This window comes from Emydura macquarii, unplaced genomic scaffold (assembly GCF_026122565.2).
Source record: "Emydura macquarii macquarii isolate MOO-44397 ecotype Brisbane River unplaced genomic scaffold, CSIRO-AGI_Emac_v2 contig_383, whole genome shotgun sequence".
Taxonomy (NCBI): Eukaryota; Metazoa; Chordata; order Testudines; family Chelidae; genus Emydura; species Emydura macquarii.
This window is the reverse complement of record NW_027130520.1, coordinates 2,718,218-2,740,857: the sequence shown is the minus strand read 5'-3', so window position 1 is coordinate 2,740,857 and position 22,640 is coordinate 2,718,218. Positions and strand designations below refer to the sequence as shown.

Here is a 22,640-nt window from a genome sequence, read left to right as displayed (position 1 = left end):
TCCCCTGTAAAACAAAAGTGGCTAAAGATTTAATTCTTCCATTTGCCAAAAACCTAGTCCAACAATAGCTTCACAGGATAAGCATCATTTGAAGAGTTTTTTTTGCTAAAATTACTTTTATAAAGACATAACTGCATCCCTCCCTATAGTACATCATCCAATTAAATGTCTCTTTTTAAAGATAAATCTTACCTTCAGTAAGAAATTCAGTATCACTGTTATTGTAAATACCAAGTAAAAGTACATTATTTTTAGCATCTTTGAAATAAATGTGCCTTTTTTCATATTCATCTGCAAAAAGAAGTATTTAAAAATGTGTATTATTTGGAGTTCAGTGAAAACAACAAAAACTAAACACCGGATTAGAGAACGATATCCCACTTACCTGAAGGCATTTAGAGAGCATTAAAGCTGCTACGAGGCTTAGTAATGGAGATACTAATAAAGCTGGATTTTCAAACTGTAAGAGATATCCCAGGAAGAGAGAGAACAGATAGATTTTGTATACTTCATGCACCTGGTGGGAGAAAAATAAAATAAACCTATATCTCACACCTTGTTTACAAAACAATGAAACAGTCACAGGTAACAGAAACTTGTGAATCATGTCTTTTACTGCAGAATCCTAAGAATTCAGTATTTTAGAAGTGGTTCCTCCTTTGTCTACTGCATAAATTGCAGTGTAAAATGTAAACAGTGTTGCACTGCTAACCTGACTCTGAAGAAGACAGACTCTAGCTAAACACCCATCCTCCCATCAAGGGATATGAGAAAGTACAGATCTATTCTGAAAGGTGGCTATGTAAAAGGAGTGTTGGTCAGGTTCCATGATTATCACTCAGTCACTCCACATCACATTTGTAAAAGTGCATAACTGCTTTGTTTTGAGATCCTTTCTTCCACTTCACTTGCATATCACGATACCATGTCACACTACATAGAATGTTCACATGTAGGTACTGCAACTTGCTTACCATTAGAGAATCCAGAAATTTTGATACTTACAATTCTTTATGCATGTGCAAATATATAGTGAAAGAATTTACAGTCTGAATTTTAAAACATGGGGGTTTCTTCTATGGACCAGCAATACAGCCCCATCAGCTTGGGACTAAAGCATGTAAGAGTTGGTGTGCATAACTTACTACCCACTGTGGGGGAATGGAAAGGAAGCTAATTTGCTGATGTCAATCACTCTGTATTTTTTGGGGGGTGGGGTGGTTTACTTTTGATTTGTTTTGAAATCTGGAAGGCACACACATATCATGGTGATGGGCGCAGCATGAAAACTAATACAAAAAAGATTATTCTTTTTCATATTCAGTCATTTTTCAGAGTAGTTCCAAACTTTAAATATTTTCTCCTATTGACCCTCCTGTTTACATAAATTATCCAGCCATAAAGGCTGCTTAAGCAACCATGGGAGAGAATCATTCAGTGCAAAGGTGAGTTTCTGGTAGCACAGAGCCAGCAGACAACCCCTAGACAACTGCCCTCCCTGTTGCCAATACATCAAGGAAAAGGAGACATGGCCAGAGCAAAGCAGATGTGGCTGTACACTAATTCATGGCTGCAGTTTCAGGGCCCCCCTCTTTTTTGGGGGGAGGGGCAGTGTTACAATCAGTGAGTCTTAGAGCAGCCCTCAACCTCTCCTAAGCCTTAAACTGCTCTATGTCAGAAAACCAGCCCTCTGCCATCCCTTGATCCCCAGAAGAGGAGAGTGTAAACATGAATTTAAAGCCACTTTACTCTCATGACTAGAGTTATGTGCACTTTAGCTGGATCCCAGGTTTCGTCCTGTAACTCACAAACAGAAATAATCTATGCCCTTCGGAGTTTGTGGAAAGAAAGCATTGCAGTTACAGTAATTGTTGAATTCAAGTTTCAAACAAACAATCAGCAGTTTGAAGAGTCACAATACCTTATCTGTCTTCACAAGGGCAAAGCTATCTAGCAGGAAGAGAGAGACAGCCTGGACAAACAGTAGGTAGTGACTGTATTCCCACATCATCATGAAAGTATATGTTGAAGCACTCACCAAAAGGTAGCAAAAGCTCTAGGGAAACACAAAAGAACATTACATTAATCATCATGTATTTCTTCCTAAGAAAAATTGTGAGATCATTAAAACAAAAATCAGTTCACTAGTAATGGAAATTATTTCTTTAAAGAAAAAATACTAAATTAAGTTCTTCAACATTTTCTAAAAAGGTAACTTCATTTTCTTTGCACTGGACAATGGGAATGGGCATGGAAAGGGGTATTCATATTATTGATAAGCAGCTGAATTCTTCTCTTCCCCAGTTTAGTCTTTATTCAGTGAGGAGAGAAGAGGTCATATCTGAAGTAGTCAAAATCATCTGAGACATGTCAGAAGAAAGATCAATCTAGACAAAGGGACAGGAAAAGAAATCTAAAACCATATTCCCAACTCCCTGAGTTGTGAGGAAAGAACCAAATTCTCTATAACCTTATGCAGTCAAAAAAACAAACCAAACAAACAAACAAAAAAAAAACCCCCACACAACTTTTGACAAATTTCAAAAGGCTGGTAGCATTAGTATAAGATTGCTTCCCATATTGTTCCCCCCACCCCGCCCAGCAAATTGCGTTGGTAATGTTAGAGGACAGGGGAAGATTCACATTGCAGTGAAACTAAAGTATCAGGTGTACTCCAGATGGCTGCTTTGTAAAAAGCAAACATATTTTTCTCTTCTTTTTTTGCCTAGACAGACAATAAGGTGACAACGATGTAACTATTTTTGAGCACATTCTACTAGTTTCATTTTGTTAAGAAAGCACTTGTTTTTACCTCAGTAGAAGAATTTATGTTGTTTTTTAAATAGCCTGTAAGAGCTGCAACTTGACATGCAAAATATGGCAATGCCCAATTTTCCCTTAAAGAAATGGAGTAGTCAATTCTTGTTGTATCTGTCCTGAAACAACGTGTAGAAAAACAAAAAAGATTAGTTGTTTATGGAATAAAAATATTAAGGGAAACCACTTTTAGTTATCACTGATGTCTTATTAGCAAACCATTCCTGCAACTAGTGCTTTAATACACTACATTGTTTACTGGAAACAAAAATTTGTTTTACTACTGATAAAATTCTACTACTTTATGCATATGAGTAGTCAACAGGACTTCTCAGATAACTAACGTTTGTAGGTCTGGGCCCATAAGGGCTGCCTTTCATATTAAAATGAAGTATAGTTTATGGCAGAAAGAATAGATACTAAGATTATTTTCAACTATTACACAATATACTTTAGACAAGTACTTTCTCAGCTGCATAAAATGTATCTGCATGTCCTCTCAGGAGTCATGTAACACTAGCAAACAGCAATCCAGCACCAACTGATCTTTTGCCTACTTTTTAGACTATTACTGACAAAATGGAGATTGTTGATAGACACAAAGCAAAGACCGGAAAAGCATTAGGATTTTCTTATTAGCAGGACTGAACAGCTTCCACACAACTTGAGCCACAGGGGTAACATTTTCAAAAATGCCTAAATAATATGGGTACCTAAGTCCCACTTAGGAATCTATGTCCCATTGACTTGCAATGGAACTTATGCTTCTAAGTGCCTAAATCACTTTTGAAACTAGGACTTAGGCTCCTACATCACATAGGCACTTCTGGAAAAAAATGTTATCCCCATCTCATTTTTGCTTCTGCAGACCCTTACAGTGGTCCATTCAGAACTCTGTATCTACTTATGCTTTCAATTTCCAAAGCTGTTTAATTTTGCTTATTCACCATTACCATTTCTTTTCTATTTTATATACAGTAGAAACTCAGAGGGAATGTTGTCCGTAACTCTGAAATGTTCATAACTATGAATAAAACGCCACAGCTGTTCTTTCAAAAGTTTACAACTGAACATTGACTTAATACAGCTTTGAACCTTTACTTTGCAGAAGAAAAATGCTGCTTTTAACCATCTTATTTTAAATGAAACATGCACAGAAACAGTTTCCTTTCTTTGTCAAATCTTTTTTTAAACTCCCCCCCCCCCTTTTTTTTAGTAGTTTACATTTAACACAGTACTGTACTGTATTTGCTTTTTTTTTAATTATTTTTTTGGTCTCTGCTGCTGCCTGATTGTGTACTTCTGGTTCCAAATGAGCTGTGTGGTTGACCAGTCAGTTCGTAATTCTGGTGTTCGTAACTCTGAGGTTCTACTGTACTTCAGCCAGCCAGCTAATGAACAGCATTTTTTATTTGCTGACCACAGCCCCAACACTAGGGTGACCATATTTCCCTATGCTGAATATGGCACATCTGGTAAAATTACTCATGTGGGGGGAGGAGTGTGTGTGCAGAGCTGGCAGAGGGCTGTGTGGGGGGGGTGGGGATGCAGAACTAGCTAGGGGATACCCCCCCCAATACATACACAGGGAGGGATAACACACACCTCTACCCCCCACCGCACACACACAGGGAGGGGTGACACCCCCCCCACCCCACTCTCACATGGAGAGAGGTGACTGACCGACCCTCCCGACCCAGTGTTTTCTGCCCTCCAGGCCTGGCTGGGCCCCGGAGATGGGCTTGCCTTTCCCGGTACTTGGCGCCACATCTTCCTGGCATCTCCACCTGGCCTGAGGTTGCCAACTGACCACACTCACCAGCTACCACAGCTCACAGCCACACTCACCCCCACTGGCCACTGGACACCCCCCCACACCACTGGTGGGTGGGTGGCTGGCAAGCAGGGATCCGCCCAGCAGGACCTGCTACAGTGCTCCAGTCATGGCCATCCCTTATAGCCCCCTTCTAAGTGTAAACCCTGCACTTTGGTGACATTGTAAACCTGGTACTGATCAGGAGGTAGAAAGTATGGGATAGTTTGCCAATTTTTAAGAAAAAGTTGGGACACCTGCAAGAGGGCTTAAATATGGGACTGTCCCATTAAAAACGGGATGTATGGTCACCCTACCCAACAGTGATTATTTTACACATTCCTTCAAAGAAGGTGCTCTTCATCAGTTCCAATTTAAACACAGTAGATCCCTGTTTATTCAATCTAATTGGGAGCAGGGCCAGATCAGATAATCAAAAATTCAGATAATCCAGAGAATGAAAAATTGGAAGCTGCATTGCCATCTAGTGCCCACAGGAGAGATCACCTGCTTCTGGACCTGTTTGCGCTGTTTTTTTGGTTAATACAGAGAGGTGGATAATGGAGGGTGGGATAAATAGGGTTCTACTGTACAACATTAGTACTTTGCACTTCCATAGCTCTTTACTTCCAAGAATCTCAAAGTGCTTTACAACCAATCACAGATGCAAAGTAAGTCAGTGACAAAGCTAGGAGTAACACTTAATAATCTATTCTCAGAATCAGATCACATTACTAGACTCTTCACCCTATTTTTATAGGGGTTCATAACAGGAACGGAGTTTTCATGTAAATGACATATTAAACAACAAATTTGGATAACAAGATAAGAAGGATTCTGCTTTGCTACAAGAAGCAGATTCAGAAAGCCAAGAGGCTTTGAAGACGAATACACTTGGCACGCCGTTCAAGGCAAGAGAATCACAATCACAACAGTTAGAGTTGGCCAGAGCATGACATTTCCATTTTGTGGCAATTTTGTAGGTTTTTTTATTTGTTTTCTTTCCACACTGGAACAAAACCAAAATCTTTCAAATGATTTTGCCAAATGGAATTGTGTTGAAATATCTGCTCTCTCTCACTCTGTGACTTTGAAATTAATACATCTCCATAAAAGGTTTCAGCTTCAATGAAATAACATATTTTTAAAAATGTTTCAACAAAAGTGTTCTGACCAGCGCTAATAATACTTTTAAAATGTCTTACTGACAAACTAGGTTATGTAAAGGATGTTTTTCTTACCTGTTAATAATGAACCATGCTACAGTCAGCATTCCTGCCAACCAAGTCCCACTCATAACCCAACTGGTTATAAACAATGCAGCCACATAGATTCCCTGCAGTCCAAAAACTATACCCATGTAGAAATACACTGGCTCAATAACCTCCTGAAATTACAAATAAAAGTGAAGAGACAGCAGCAACTGAGCTGAAATTGTAAATTATGACTATTTACTATTTTTATAGTGCTAACAGTTTGCTAGGTACTTTCAGATGGATAAGATATGGTCCCTATCATAAGAACTTATATTTTAAGTATACAACTCAGAAATGCTGGGGGAAAGAGGGGTGTTGTACAAAACAGAGGGAATTAACAGCAGAGTTCAGCACACATCTTGATTTTGGGTTTTTATAATTGTCAGTGAACACCTTATTGCAGTGAGATTTAGAGTTTATAGGCCTCTTGACAGGAGGGAATTTAAAGGAGGAACTTGGAGAAAATGAAGTCATGGAGATGAGGTTACAGATCAGAGTCCAAGCTCAAGGGGGCATATAGAAAAAAAAATAGAATGAAGAAACAAGAGACAGTCATGCAGCTTGGGCAGAAAAAAGCATGGGAAGAGAAAGGGGTGGAAAGAGACAAAGGGCTTGTCTAAACTTAAACATTTTGCCACTTTACCTATACTGATTAACACCATGCTCCCTCTCCTCCTCCCTGCCAAAAACACCCCCCCCACCCGCCCCCGCAAAAAAAAAAAAAAAAAAACCATAGAGAGAGGCCAGGTCTACACTACAAAGTTTGTCAGCATACCTGTTTTGTTCAGGAGTGTGAAAAAACCATATCCACAGCAAACATATCTATGCCAGCAAAACCCAAGTGCAGATGCAGCTATATTGACAGAAGAGCGCAGGGAGGTGATGTTACTATGCCAACAGAAATACTCCTGCTGGCATAAGCTGCATCTACACTAGAGGGCTCTGCTGGTATAGCTCTGCTAGCAAAGCATCTGTACTGTAGACAAGGTCGCTACTGTTATAGCCGTATACAGAAGTGCTTATACCAGTATATCTTGTTCCAGTTTGGGAACCAAAATAAGCTATACTGGTATAAAGCACCAGGATAGTGGATTTAGATTTCAAAGTCCTTTCCAAAACATTATTTAATCCACCCTTTGTGAAGTAAGTCTAATTTACTAAATTGTGATTTGCCCAAGGTCACAAGGGATATGTCTACAATGAACTTCTGTAGACATACGAATAGACTTTCAATTAACTCAAGGGGGTTAACGCATGTAAAGGCTAGCGTGGACACTCCCCAGACTTTTGAAACAGGTAGTCAAAGTAGTCTAACATACACAAGCCCAGAGAGCCTATGTCAGATACTGGATTAGATCCTGGATCCCAATGTTATGCTCAGACCACAGCCTTTCAACATACACAGCAAACAAAACTTCACATCCATATTATACCGTAATAATAAAAGCAAAGCAGAAGAGATGCACATACTTCGCTACCAGATGCTTGATATAATACACTGGCAATCAACTCTGGATACAGTGTCATTTGCTGCACTGTATTTATAGTCTTCAGCGATACAGTTTTATTGTTGTGTGTCAGCTCATAAACACCTGAGGATAGAAAAGATTTTTCCTAAAATCTATTATGATGTAGGAATGTATGATTGTAGGAATGACAATAATAGTAGTGTAAAAGCAGGACAGCAGTAGAGCAGATTATTAAGGCTACTGACTGATGCACCCATACATAATTTAAAATGAAGGACTGTGCTAGATGCAACCTCATCCCGATTACTTTGAGGAAGTCAGTATGAAGTTATTTCCATTTATAAACATCTGTTGAGCTAGCCTTTAAATGTAGAGTCCAAATTCATTGCCTAAAGCTTAAAATAGTCTATTCAGATTCCTACTATACAGCATGATTTTTAAAACTGTTCACTTGATGCAATTTATCTTTCCCAATCAATGGAATTTAGTATGTATTTTTCTTAATCACATGTTGAAGTTAGCAAGAAAATCAGAAAAGGAAAACTACTGAGAAATTAAAGATCATCCACATCTTTAAAAAAAATGGCATTTATAAATAAACAAGCATGCATGCATAAATTCCAGAAAACAGAGCAGCTACTTCTCAAATGAGAATCAGAATTTATTTAGATACAGCTCAGTGTCAGAATAAGTTTTATTTCAATTAACACCATTAGTAAACTAAGGTGGCTCAAAGGAATCTAGGGTAGATAAGAGTTTATTATTTTTTTTAAAAGGTCTGAAAGTGTTAGGTCAGCATGTGATTCTTAATGATTCTGACCCATACACCTTTATAGGAGTCTAAAACCAACTTTCTTAGTCTACAAGAGTGTTTCACTGTCTCAAAGGGGAACAAGGACTTTTCAAGGTTAATAAATAAACAAACTAATCTAAAAGATTGTTTAAAGCTCTGGAATGAAGACAGCGGTCAACAGCTATGCTCCTCCAGCACAATGGAACTCTCAACAGTAATAGCAAAGATAGATAAGAGAGAGAAGTTTATCTAGGAGCAATTAAAGACTAGAAATGAACTGTCCCAGGAACTAAGAACCATCACAACCTCACCCCTTTCTGCTCTAATTGCAAGGCTCATTTCTTTGAGCTTGTTTTTGCTAACAAACACAAACAGGTATATTTATATTTAAAAAATAAATAAATAAATAAGACAATACTACCCAAACAAGACACTCCTCAACACAGGCATCTTCCTTTGGGAAGAGGATGAGAAAACAAACAACACATGTGTAGTCATGTTGCTTAATGCACTACTGGAAGGAACTCAAGATACTCTGGTGATGAGCACAGTATAAAAACCTATATAGAAGTGACTAGAATAAATGTTTGTCATACCTCTTTCAAAGGAAGGCGCCTTTAGCAGTTCTTTATAAAATGAGTAATAAATAGCACTGTCACCCGGCAATGTAATTTCCCGTTCAAGTTCCTAGAAGAAAGTCAAATAATTAAATATGTATTTTTCTCCTATAATTTCTTATAAGAGACCATATATTGTTAGATAGGCTGGTTTTGTAATATAGCACGTGGATACGACTCCACGGCACATCTTCAAAACATTTTACAAAACATTAATCTTCACAGCATTCCTGTCATATATGTATTGCTACCTATAATGAACAGATCCTGAAACTGACACTGAAAACCAAAGCAACTCGCCCAAAGCTACATGGTTAGTCGATGGCTAAGTTCGGACAGGCTCTTTCCTCCCACTCCCACCACTACAGCTGCTCCAGCAGCTCTCAGGCATTCCCTGTGCAATGCCCACTGTTGCTGCTTTGTTGACATGGGCCTGGTTTTAGAATGTTCATATTCAGACATTATTTTGAAATGCTGCCAAAAAATTTTTAAGCAACACAAGTGACACAAGAGAAATGGTGATTTTCAGTTTGGATCTCAGCAAAACCCGAACAGAATTTCACAAGATAAAGAATAGGCACTTCTCTAACCCAGGGGCTTTCCTCATGCAAAATTTTAAAGACTTGCTCGAAACAACACAGGTGTTAAAGCATCTCAAAGAGAGGTCACAAGAATCTTATAACAGAAAGCCTTAAGCAACTTACATAGAGGGATCACTACCAGCTGTCCTTACAATGCTTTGCAGGGATACCTAAAAATCAACATGATCTGTTTCCAAATATTTGTGGGTCTATAACATGTAAAACAGATCTTATACAATATAGTACAGCACCTTTTGCCAACATAATGCAGGTAAAACTCATCATATGGGTGTAACACCTCTTAAAACTTCTAGGTTATTTTGGCCATAAAGAGTGTTTTCTCAACAAGACCAGAAATATAAAAGCTAGTTAGTGTATTGATGTTGTCAAAACAAGAACACCAGATGGAAACCAGCAAAGTTTGTTTAGATGATTATATACTAAAATATATACACAAGGTATAACAGCTCTTCTCATTGGTATAGCACTTTGCAAATATTAACTAATGAATCCAAAATGCCTGTAAAAAAGCATTATCTCCATTTTGCAGATGGGAACACAGGGATTGAGTAATATGTTCAAGACACAGGGCGAGTTGGGGTCAGTTCTGGAATTAGAACCCAGGAAGTTTCTAATGTCCAGCAGCAGATAAGACAGGTCCCTTCTCTGAGAGTTTGAAACCTAAATGATTAATTTTAAATGAGCAAGGATACAGCATCCACCAGAATGGGATGAGGCAAGGATGGACAAACATTACATCCACCATTATGTAGTTATTCAGAATTGGCATATGTACATGTTGGTGATTCCATTTTAGAATGTTTTTAAATAGTTCATACATTATTATGTAGTCACTGCTGCAGAAGTCAGTTTTCAGAAGTGACACGAATGAGCTAAGGGTGGAGGCTTCTCCAATAGACTTTAGAAGAGTGTTCGAATCATAAAGAGCAGGACAGAAAATGGCATGAAGACACACGTTAGATGAGACAAGGGAAATTAAGCCTTCCAAGGGAAGTCGTGGGGGCAAAAAACATAGCTGACTTCAGGACTGAGCTCGATAAGTTTATGGAGGGGATGGTATGATGGGACAGCCTAATTTGGCAATTAACTGATCTTTGACCTACTAGGGGTAAATATACCCAATGGCCTGTGATGGGATGTTAGATAGGGTGGGTTTTGAGTTACTACAGAGAATTCTTTCAGAGTGTCTGGCTGGTGAGTCTTGCCCACATGCTCAGGGTTTAGCTGATTGCCATATTTGGGATCAAGAAGATATTTTTCCCCAGAGCAGATTGGCAGAGGCTTTTTGCCTTCCTCTACAGCACTGGGCACGGGTCACTTGCTGATGGATTCTCTGGCGGATTTTCTGTACCCTGAAGCCTTTAAACATTATTCAAGGACTTCAATAACTCAGGCTACAGCTACACTGATGGCGGCAAAGTCGCCGCTGTCAGATTGATTTCTCTGGACTGACTGAGCGGTCAGTGAAGACCCGCTCAGTCGATCCAGAAATCGATGTACTAAGACCACCTTCACAAGTGGCATAGTGCTGCATCGATGGGAATGCAGTTCCTGTCAGTGCAGTGCAGTGAAGATGGCGTGCAGAAGAGGAGCAGAGACGTCAACGTGAGTTACACAAGTTTTTTGGTAGCTTGCGTAACTCTCATCGACTGCTGTCGAATCCCGGAGGTAAGTGTCGACAGGGTGTTAGTCAAAGGTTAGGGGTCTATTACAGGAGTGGGTGAGGATCTGTGGCCTGCGTTGTGCAGGAGGTCAGACTAGATGACTACAATGGTTTCTTCTGACCTTAAAGTCTATGAGTCTAAGACTGGCATTACTGGCAGAAAGGATGCAAAAGACAGACCTAGTCACAGATGTAGGCAAAGGCTACATGACTTCAGGATCTGAAAGCAGGAACAAGAAGTTTGAATCTGACATCCTGATTAAGGGGGAGAATTAAAAATACATCACAACATTATTATTTCAGAATTATTCTACTTTTTTACCTGCCTGCTGGAAAACCAGAATTTCCGTTCATGGTATGTTGAGAGGTACACTGCATACATCATCCCACTAGTGACAGTTGCAACACAGCCAAAGAAAAGCTTTGCAAAACGTTGAAATAATACATCTGCAAAAGAATATTAAAAAGCTCAAATACTCCAGAGAAATATAGCACTTCTGTTAATATGCCAACTTTTTTTTTTTTTAAGTTCGCTATGACTAGTTTACTTACAATTCAGAAAGTTAAGGCCCTTAAAATTAACCAAATATTTCACTGCAGTCACATGAAGAAACCGTATAGCAGAGCTGCATTCCTTGCATGGGGGATTTTATCCCTCAGTCCTCACTAATGCTGAATGGGGATTTCTTAGCTAAATACCTACACATCATGCTGAAAATTTACCTCCATATTAGCAGTCATGATTTCTGAAAGAATCCAGTGAAAGAAAAACATTCTCGAGAAAAAACAGACTGAACTTTGGATATTATTGCACACACTGTAACACTGTTATAGATGTACACAGGCAACAGAAGGTAATAATTTATTAGATTTGAAGAAAATTGCCATCCATACTTTAACATTACCATTTCCCTTTTCTTCTTCCTGAGGGATAGGGCATAGCTACTTTGGAATGTACCAATTTATTTCATTCAGTCAGCCCCCATTTCAACTCAAACTCCCTTTAATTTATATTAATTTAACACAAAATGTTTACGTCTCTGTAACAAACTTACTGAACTGCCCATACATAAAACCACAATAGCTTCCATTTCTTAAAAAACCTAGAACTATTTTAGTTCATCTATTCCTGCTGCAGAACTATCAATTCAACTATGCTAAGTTATAAGCTACTAGAAAATTCCAGACCCCATTATGAAGGGATGCAAGTGCGTACAAATACACACACACAATTATTAAAGCAAATGGAGTGTTTTGTTTTTAAACAGGCAAAAAAGAACAACTTTAAGTAGAGATTTCCTAAAATAAGAAATTCAATTTGCACATTTCAAAATATTGAAATGATACAGCAGTACCATTTTATTTCATGATACACAAAGTTTCACCATAAGTAGATTCTAGAGCATGTGTAAATTTTTTTAATCATCCAAAGAATCTCATTCAAAATAAATCTGTTATAATTATTGTACTAGAAACATAATTCCATACATTTACATAATTTTAGAAGAACAATGATAAATAACAGACAATGCTGCAGCTTACATTTTGGTGACCTTCCCAGGTTTGGGTTTTCTTTGTTTCTCTGATCTGGAGCCATTTTGTCAGTTTCTGTGCAATTTTGCTTCTTTCTTTGTCGCAGGTCTGCTGCCCCTTAAGACATTCCCAAAAGTTATTGCAATATATAGTAAAATTTCTAAGAAAGCTACACAGCAGCAAATAATATAAAAAGTTAATGTTACTGACACATCCTCACACAGAGTTTATTCAACAAAAAGTCCCACTAAATAAAAGTGTTTTATAATCAATTTTCTACCTTTATATTGACTATATAACTAGCGTACAACAGGATCAAATATATTGATTCCATCCATGAGATCCATTCAAGAATTCATTAAAGTCTGCTTTTGGGATTGTGATGTCACTAGAATCCTCACTGAAAGTTTGTTATTTTATTTCATAGTTACTTTGGCACAAAATGAAGAAAGCAAGCTGTCTAGATTAATGGAAACAGACATGAATCTGTTCTTACAGCTTTTACATTGGTTTAATTTCACTGACTTGTGATTTACATTAGTGTGAGATCAGCATCAGGCCCATGGCTTTTTAAAAGAACTGCCTGTTATTGCTACTTTTATATAGTTAAGATTTTAAAAAATAAAACTGAATAGAAATGACAATTTTTACTTCCAAGTCTACTCAAATTAAATCCATACATGCTAGTTTAACCAAGAATTCATACAGTTTAAAAAGCCAGTCATTTAATAAAGGCACATATTGATTATAGGCCTGCTTCTGCTCTTGTTATTATGATTTTCTGTAGAATCTATAATGTTTTTCAAAAATAAAGTAAGTCCAAGTCCATACTCTGTAGATTTTACAATCTAAAGGGCAAACAGGCTAATTCATAGATTTTAAGACCAAAAGAGAACACTTTGATCAATCTAATCTGACCTACTGCATATCACAGACCACAGAATTTCATTCAGTAACCTGGGATTCCGTTAGAGCAGCTCTTCTGAAAAGCCATCCAATCTTAAAGAAATCTATCTTCACAGCCTTTGGTAAACTGTTCCAATTGTTAATTACTTTCAATGTTAAAAATTTGCACTTTATTTCCAGTTTAAGTATGTCTAGCTTCAATTACCTACCATAAGACCAAGAAGTATGCGAAAAGGATATAACATACAAATAAACTGTTCAAATTGGTGACTGGCCATATTAGGAAATATGTTTTAGAAACACAATGATGTTTTGAAATATATTTTCAGTAAAATATATGGATTAACCGTAGCCACACACTATCTAGCTATAATCTGACAGTTGTTTTTTTGTACTCAGTGCAAATTTTCCATCTATTTCAAAGGGAGCAGGTTTGGGAATATGATTGACAAAAGACATTTTTCTAAAGCACTCAAATCTGATGATGATGGCATGGTATAAAAACCCAAATAAATATAAACAGAGCTAGTTCTCATCTTGCTCCAAAGAGATTTTTTAAAAAGTCAGTCAGTAATGTTAAAAACTCAGTGCACTGGAACAGATTTATGTTTGTACAATATGAAACAAAGTAAGATCTACATGTTTAGATCAGTAATAAGTGTTTATTGATATTTTGCACACATTTTAGAAGGAAAGCTTAGATGCCTTACTCTGTCATGCTTTTACCAAAGCAATATCAGTAGGGTACTGTAAAAACCACCACAGCTAGTACCTATATATATATAGTTTTTGGCAGATAAACCATCTAAATTCTAATAAGAGATGCTTGTAGTGAACTCTGAATTTATCAGTAATCACAGAATATCCCAAAGGAGAAAACTTAAAATCTCCAATTCTGATATAAATACAGATCAATCAACAAAACGATCTGGACGTTAGTTTTGTTGATTATTGATTTTGATTTTGGTACTTTGATTTTGGTTTTGGTTTTGATTTTGATACTTGCAATTGCCTTAAACAAGAAAAAAAATTGTTTCCACTTCTATAAAATCTTTTAAGTAGATGAAATGAAAATCAAGCAAGGTGACAACTATAAATACATCCAGAATTTTGATTTTATAACACAGTTTCTAGTTCCTCCACCTCCAGCAGTCAACTTGTCATCTTAAATGAACACTTTATAGTGTCCCCAAGGTTACCAGTACAGTTGCCTTCAACTTTTAGTTAAAGACCACCTGTGTTTAACTTACTTTTTGCACAGCCATTTCAGGAAGGCTTCACTTTAATTGCTTATAAAATTATGTTGAGATAAGAGGGTTAAACAATTTTATAGCTCAGAATTATCTGACTCTTTTACATGTGCAATGCTGAAATTATACATTTGGTAACTATGGAAAGATGTTACTTCTGGATATTTAGCACATATATAAAAATAATGCATTTTATGCAACAGTGACAAACAGCAGATAGTAATCATCAAGGTTTTCTGGTTTATCCTAAAAACTGAAATTATATGCAGTTAGATCTCTGTGGTTAGACCCTCATGCTCACTTGGAATGCCATTGATTTTATGGTTTCACCTTGCAGGTTCAGTTGTAGAATTGGGATAAATAAGTGTTTCCATGGGAGCTAAAGTAACTTATAAAGGGACAATGTCAATTTAACTCATTATGAAACTGATTAGATTTTAATAGTTTCAGGAGCCAGACTAGCCCTTAAAATTCCCTGCCAACTTTTGTGATTTTACAAGATTTTTCTAGTTTCTTTATCTTTTGGGGTGAGAAGAAGGGTTATACCTACATAAGCAACAAAGGAAAACTGTCTGTGCACAGAATGAGTTCAACACACAAAGTAAATAGAAAAAAATTATCTCCTTTTTTTTCAAATCTAGTCTTTCAGGTACACTAATATTTAAACTGTGGTAATAAATTTATTTTGTTTTTAAAGCGACAGCATCCCTACATGAATATTCCCATCTTTCTAGCAGAGAACTCATTCCAGCTGAGGAACATCTGGATAGGGTATTATTGTTCTTTGGCTACGAAGATGCCACTGACCATTTCTGTAAAATCAATACTCGCAATTATAGAAATGTCCCATTTACAGAACTTGTACAAATCCAGTGATTTTAAACAGTATCCGTCCAGTGTGGTGTAGGGTGAAAGGGAAATGGCACGGCCCAGGCGAACTTGTGGTCAAGACGCTGCAGAGTACACAGCACCGAAGACAGCTCCCCAGATTTGCAAGTAACAAAACAAGGGGTCTGCAAGCAAAGCGTGGTGGAGGAGAAGTTCAGCTCTGTGTGTTCACAGGGCGCAGGGTGACGGCACCCCGACGACAACAGCCTCCGTTACTGAGGGCCCAGCCAGTGCTCGGGTTCACGGACGCACTGAACGCGCCTTCTCAGATTCAGTTTGAAGCCCTCATTTTACACACCCAGCCGGCCGCAGCGCACCGCTAAATCCCCACCCTGCCGCCTCCCGGGCGTGACACGAGCGGCCGCTTCCCCTCCGTTTTCCTACCGCCCCGGGGCCCACCGCCGACGTTGCCGGGGCAACACAACAACACCCCCGGGGCGGTGCAAGTGCGAGTGTGTCAGGCACCGGCACCGCAGACGGGGAAAGCCCGGCGGGCAGCCTGGAGAGCGCCTGGCGCTGCCTCCCCGCCCCGCCCCGCCCGGATCGGGTCCGGGCTCCGAGTCCAGAACCGAATCACTCGCGGAAACCGCGCGGCGGCGACGGCAAGAACGACGCAGGACGCAAGGAACGAGCCCGCCCCGCCCCGCCAGGCCTAACGCCTTCCCTGGCTGAGCCCCGACCTGCACGGCCGCTCCCCTCCCCCACACAGCCACTGCCGGCCGGCCTGGCTGGCGCCCCGGGGGAGGACGATACGGGGGCACACGCCATGCAGCCTCTCACCTTCCTCCTCCATCGCCAGCCTCCGGCCGAGCCGCAGGGGCTCCCGCCTGCTCCTCCCGCAGCCCTCTCCAGGGCGAGGGCGTCTAGTCCGCGCTCCCCGCGGCTTGTCTTGTCCCTGGTCCCGGGAGCGGATCGGCTCGAACACAGACGCGGCGGCCGCCCCTTCCTGCTGCTTCTGATGCCGTCCCCACCACCGGCGCCACCGCCTCAGGGGAACCCTAGTCTCAGGGAGCGCGGAGGTGGCCGGAGCACACAAGAGCGCGCACGGAGGCAATGCTGGAATCTCATAAACTACTTCCGGTCCGGTACAGATGCTGGGGGGAGGCACAGTGAAGCTCATACCGTTTCTCCTCCCATAGGGGGAACTAAGGTTCCACCCTCCCTTGAAATGAACCCAAGCGCTGAGACTGTCACGCACACACCTAGAGGGGCAAAGCCAATTATGGGGTGCTGGGGTGACCAGATATCCTGATTTTACAGGGACAGTCCTTAATATTTTGGGCTTGTTCTTACACAGGTGCCTATTACCCCCCACCCTGTCCCGATTTTTCACACTTGCTGCCTGTCGCCCTATGAGGTTCTGAGTGAACTAGCTACAGTGCTGTCAACCACAAGCACTCAGATATCACCATGGCTTAAAATCACGTGTTTTTTCAAAAAGTATGCACTGGGTTTCTTTTTATTTGTGTTCTAGGTTCTGAGTCATTCAGATGTACTTGGGTTGTGGTTTTAAGCATTTCTCTACAACACAAGGACTAGAAATATACTGTGAAAACAGAGTGGAAGCTGAGAGTCTCGTGCATTCACATGACTCCAGGAGCTGGGGTTCCTAGAAAAATACCAAATATCATGTGATGTGATAAAAATCATAAGCATTGGCAACATTGTAACTAAAGAAAGCAGTTTCAATATCCCCTCCCCCCCAAGATGGCAATTCCACAATAAACAAAGCTAAAAAGTGGGGCTGCATTGGTACAACTGCCATTGGTGCTTCCTCTCTCTGCACTTAGCGCAGCTCCAACTTCCCAGGTCCCATCGGCGCACAGAAAGCGAGAGGTTCTAAGTTGGGTGAAAGGGCATCATTCTTCAAAGCCCCTTCTATCATAAATTAAGGATCAAAGCAATCCAGGCCCTTTACACATCCCATATAAGGTCCTTAGGGCCCTGCCTTTGTTATGACTACACTTTGCTACCACCAGCAACAAGGCAATGATCATCAAAGCTCAGCTTAGATGGAGACGTCATGTTATCAGAATGGGTGGTGATAGACCCCTGACAAAAGTCCTTAGAAAATGCAGGTCAACATAAATGCTCCTTCAGCAGAATCTTAACACATGTGGCATAAACATTCATAACTTCCAAGACATAGCCAAAGACAGACCTGAATGGAGAGCAACTATCAATAAAGGTTGTAAACACGTTGAGAAAGGCAGATGTGAAAAACTGATTGAAAAAAGGGCCATGTATCGTAAGTCTTCAGTGGGAGCCTATGCATTCCTATGTGACATCTATTCATGTCATTGCTCCTTACAGGTCTGACTATACCGTCACAAGAAAACATACAGATGCTGTGACATCACTGTTGGATATGATGGACAGCCATACATGTTGCTTGGGGTGGTTGTGGTATGGGCCCTATTGTGGGGAGTTGCCTCCTGTCAAAATAGCAGAGGATCCTGTGTGCGTGCTATATATGCTACTAACCAGCCACCCCAGAGGGCTCTGCAGAAGTGGCACAGGAGCTTCAATACAAAGTTTTCTGTTCCAGGGAGCGTGGGGTGATGGTCTTGAGACTTACTGGTCTCTGTTCCATGGGACTGAGATCACAGCTTCCCTCATATGCCTTTTTGCTTCAGGGGAAGTCCTGAAGTATACAGCCCCATGCTACATGCTGTACATGATGTCTTCACATGACTCCAGAGCTGGGGAGTTGTGACACAGAGAGCCCATGGCAAAGGTCCCTTATTTTTTGGAAACAGCTCTCACCTCAGACCTGACAAATTCATTACACCAAACACATCTCTTGCAGGATATTTATCCATAAGGGCTATCATGTGACATGTCTACAGAAAACTCGTAACTTGTCCAGACACATAACAATGGTGAGATGTATATATGGATAATATTTAAGGAACAATGTAGTTATAGTGAAAGTGTGCTTAATGGACTTGAAGTGGAAATTAATCACCACAAGGTAATGTGACTCGAGGATAGCTCATCCAAGCAAGAGGGCATTTGTCACCCTTCCCTAATCAGCTGGCGAGGTAATGCAAGGCTCAGTTGATCAGCCTTGCTCCCTCTCAAAACTATCAATGGTAAATTTTCAGGGGCACCATCAAACAATCAAAACCCCTTAGAGGTTTAAAAAAAAAAAAAAGAAGAAGAACATTACAACAGACTAAGGCCTTGTCTACACTAGGACCTATATTAGGTCAACTTACAGCCACAGCAGTAATTACTGCAGTAGTGCATATCCACATTATACCCTCCTGGGATCAGTGGAGTGCATCCTGACCAGGAGCACTTCCACAGACCTAAGAGGGGCACTGTGGGGAGCCGAGAGACCAGTCTTTCAATTCCCTTGGGGGCTCCCTGCCAGAAGCCCGTCTGTCCCTCCCCCTACTCCGCACTCCCCCACAGGAGCCTGTAGAAGCCACCCCTGGGGCTTCTTGCCCCCAGGGAGTGAGAGTCAGCTACCCTGACTTTTCACTTCCCCCTGCCCCTGCTCCCCTCCCAGCCACACAGCCTCCTTAACTTCACATCTCCGCTGTGAAATTGACAAGGCTGCCCCAACTCCTGGTAAGGAGGGGAAGTTTCTGCCCCGGGCTGCTCTCCTCCTTACAGGGAGCCGGGGTCCAGCCGCCCAGGGCTGCTCCCTGCTCTGAGCTGGGGCTTCTCGCCCCACTCCCTACTTAGAGCGGGGTCCAGCCATCAGGGGCTTCTTGCCCTGCTCCCAATTGGAGCCCTGTTCACTTGTCATTCTTGTCAATTTCAGGGCTCCACTGGAGCCAACAGCCAACAGCTGATGTAAGGAATGCAGCCTCTACACTGACTGTGTGTCGCCTTATCTCTGCCGACATAAGCCCTATACCTCTCCTTGAGGTGGTTTTATACTGGCAGCATAGCAAAGGAGTTACATCAATGGGAGGAGTATTTAAATGTATACACCTCCACTGTTTTTTTATATAAGCGGACTTTTGTGACAAAACTCTCTAGTAGACCAGCCCAGAGCTGTGTCCTGGTCATGAATAGAAACAAAAGATTGTTTTTACTATAGCAGAGTGTAGGAAAAGATACACTATCCTTTCACTGAGGAAATGCCTTGGGAAGCAATGGTGCATTCATTTACATTTTGAATCCTGGTTATTGAGAAATCAGACAGCTCTATAATAGAGACTGAACTTGTGGGGGGAAATCTACTTTATTAGCTAGGGAAAGTAATTATTGATAACAGTAGCCACAGGACCGCATTTTATGATTTTGCTTTGTATTGTAACCACCTTTTCCATGGCTCTCTCATTTCTAGTTCTATCTTTAATCTTACTTTAATAAACCTTATTTTGTTTTATTATATGTGCTCACAAGCGCTGTGTGGTTTACAGGAGTGGTACCTAGTTTAAAATAAAACTAGTAAAACGAGGATACACTGCATCTGTGAGTGTAAAGGATCTGGAATTTGTGAGCAGCCAGTGTCAAGGGCTGGATATCACACAGGAATGATTCAGGGTGGTTTGGATATTGGGGTTAACCTGCAAGGCAAAGTTAGGACCCAGAGGAGAGTGCTTGGGTGACTGAAAGACTGGTGGTATCAGGAAGTTGACATCTAGCTAGCACAAGAAAGACTCTCTCTTTCTGGAGGTGGGATAACAAGATGACTCACCATCCTGGGTATCCCAAGAACCATAACAGGAGTCATATGCATGGGCCTACTGTGGCTAATCCAGCCCTGATCCCCAAGGTTAATCCAGCCCTGATCCCCACCCATGGTCAGTGGCGTACCCGTAGGGGGCCAAGCCTGCATTTTGCATCCCCCCCCTCAACTTCACACAACCCCATGCAGGGCAGGAGGGGTCCCCGGCTCCCATCAGACAGTTCTGCCCCCCAGCTGCTCCGGGGGGGGGGAGGGGAGGTTCTGTACCTGTGGCGGGTGAGCATGCCACTTACCTCCTCCTGCTTGAGGACTTTCTGCAGTTCTGCTGTCTCCTACCCCAAGCCCTTACCTACCCACCACTACTGCGTGGTGCCCTCCTCTCTTACTCCAGCCCCTCAGCCCAGCACCAGCTCTGGCGGGATGGCCTTACCCCCCCCCCCAGCCTGGGGGGGGCACCGGGTCGGCCTTCCACAATGTGCAGGGGTTGGGGGGCACAGAAGGCTCTGAAGGGTGGCTGCCTCTCAGAGCCTCCTGTTTGCCCTGCCCCCTGAGCATTGTGAAGAGCTGGTCTGGTGCCCTCCCTCCCCCCGGCAGGCTGGCGCCTGCGAGCCTGGTCCCCCCTGCCCACCTACCCCTCACTATGCCACTGCCCATGGTGTTTCCATGTCTTCTTGTATTTGCATCATCTCCTGTGTTGTGTATTAGTTCAATTATAAGGTCTTCCATTCAAGAACTTGTCATTCTACAAGTTCTGTGGAGCACTGTGGTCACTTTTACCATGGATAATATTAACATGAGAAAAAGTAGATGTTACACTTTTGGTGATGAAGGTGCCAAGTTCTATTCCTGAAGATCAGCTGGGGTATGCAGCCATGGCTTCATTGCCACAGGGCATTCCCATCCAGGTTCTGTTTTGTCATGCACCCGTGGCCACATACATACCAACACCCCAGATCTGTTACATATTACTACTTCAGAAGGAACTTGAACTACTGTGGCCCATCAGATGCTGAGTATGAGTTTATATCTGTGTGCTATGCATATAGTAACTAGCTCTAGAGACTACAGAAGCCTGCTACTAATAGTTAATGGAGGTAGTTATGCTTTTATCTCATAGAAACATAGGACATAGGTTTGGAAGAGACCTTCTGGGTCACTGAGTCCAGTCCTCTGTTATCTCAGGTGACCTCATCAGATAATCTCAAATTGAAAGTTTTGGGGATTTGGAGGCCAGATCCAGTGGCCCCAGAAATCAACTGGAGACTTTCCATTGCCTTTGATGGACGTTGGATCAGGCCTCATGATGTGTGTGGTTAGGCAGTGATGAATACACTACAGAATGGCAGACAACATTCCCTTTGTGTATGGTCTAGGCCAAATTCTGCCATCCCATTGAGCGAGTCTTGCCTCAATGAGGACTGAGGGTGAACTGCAAGATTTGGTCCACCATCTTTTGAAATAAGTGTACGTTCTGAGTTTCTAAGTACTTCTTAAGACATGATTTGCAAATAGGTAAGTTAAAAGAACTGGAACAAAATAATTGACAGTAGGGTAATACCTATTATAGTTCAGTTTCATAATGTTTGAATATGTTGGGGGTTGTCTGGGACTGGGTAGGGGAGTGACAGAGCAGAGCTCTGCTATGTCCAGTTCTCCACTGATGTAAGGTTGGGCTGCCCCTGTGCATCTTTGACTTGTGTTGGGGATAGATGGTTCTGAATCTGGGAAACCCAAGCAGCTTCCTGCAGCTAGCCTTCTCTACTATTTCTGTGTACAGCACAGCCATAGTGGAGCAGCAGGGCTTGTATATTTATTTAAAGGACTCAGAAGAAACTTGTCTGACAAGCCATCAGAAGAGGTTTGTGGGAATTGTCTCTAGGGAACTGCGTTTTCTCTGGCAGACCAACGTCTGATTAACTACTAGAAAGCCAATTTGATTACTTGTTGAGCAGCAGCCAAAAGGAAAAAGGAAATTAATCTGCATATTCTAATGGAGCATAAAATGTAGAAATGTAGAGGTTTCTTGGATGTTTTTAATACAGTTTGAAATACTTTTTCAGCTCTTGATTTATTGAATAGTTAAAAGACTTCTTTATGTCTTTAATGGTCCATAAATTATTCTTTGCATATTTTACTGTAATTGTTTTTTTATATATTTTATTTCACTTTTAACTTTTTTCTATTGTATGTTTAAACAAGTACTTTCTTGGAATAAATGAAAGTCAATAGCAATAATTATTCATTAAAATACTTTTAGCTGGGTCATCAAATATACATAAAACTAACCCAAGTAACTGCATGATCTTATGCTGCAAATCTTGACCTTCCTGAACCTGTCCTCTACTTCCTTCTTGTTACTTTGCCTTGTCACCTCACTTCTAA

At 41.0% G+C, this 22,640-nt stretch overlaps 1 protein-coding gene across 2 annotated transcripts in view; it reads right to left on the bottom strand.

Annotated features, from left to right (window-relative positions):
- DPY19L4 (dpy-19 like 4) overlaps positions 1–16,492 on the bottom strand; it is a 44,288-nt gene extending 27,796 nt beyond the window's left edge. The window contains exons 1-10 of one of the 2 annotated variants that reach the window (XM_067536699.1): positions 16,388–16,492; positions 12,573–12,680; positions 11,353–11,477; positions 8,745–8,835; positions 7,357–7,478; positions 5,872–6,017; positions 2,813–2,936; positions 1,922–2,056; positions 386–517; positions 193–291 (exon numbers count right to left, since the gene is read on the bottom strand). In XM_067536699.1, the coding sequence (XP_067392800.1) occupies positions 193–291; positions 386–517; positions 1,922–2,056; positions 2,813–2,936; positions 5,872–6,017; positions 7,357–7,478; positions 8,745–8,835; positions 11,353–11,477; positions 12,573–12,680; positions 16,388–16,400 (1,095 nt within the window). In that variant the 5' untranslated portion in view covers positions 16,401–16,492. The remainder of the gene's footprint in view (positions 1–192; positions 292–385; positions 518–1,921; positions 2,057–2,812; positions 2,937–5,871; positions 6,018–7,356; positions 7,479–8,744; positions 8,836–11,352; positions 11,478–12,572; positions 12,681–16,387) is intronic. The other variant, XM_067536704.1, reaches the window with a different exon arrangement.
- Between the last annotated feature and the right edge of the window lie 6,148 nt (positions 16,493–22,640).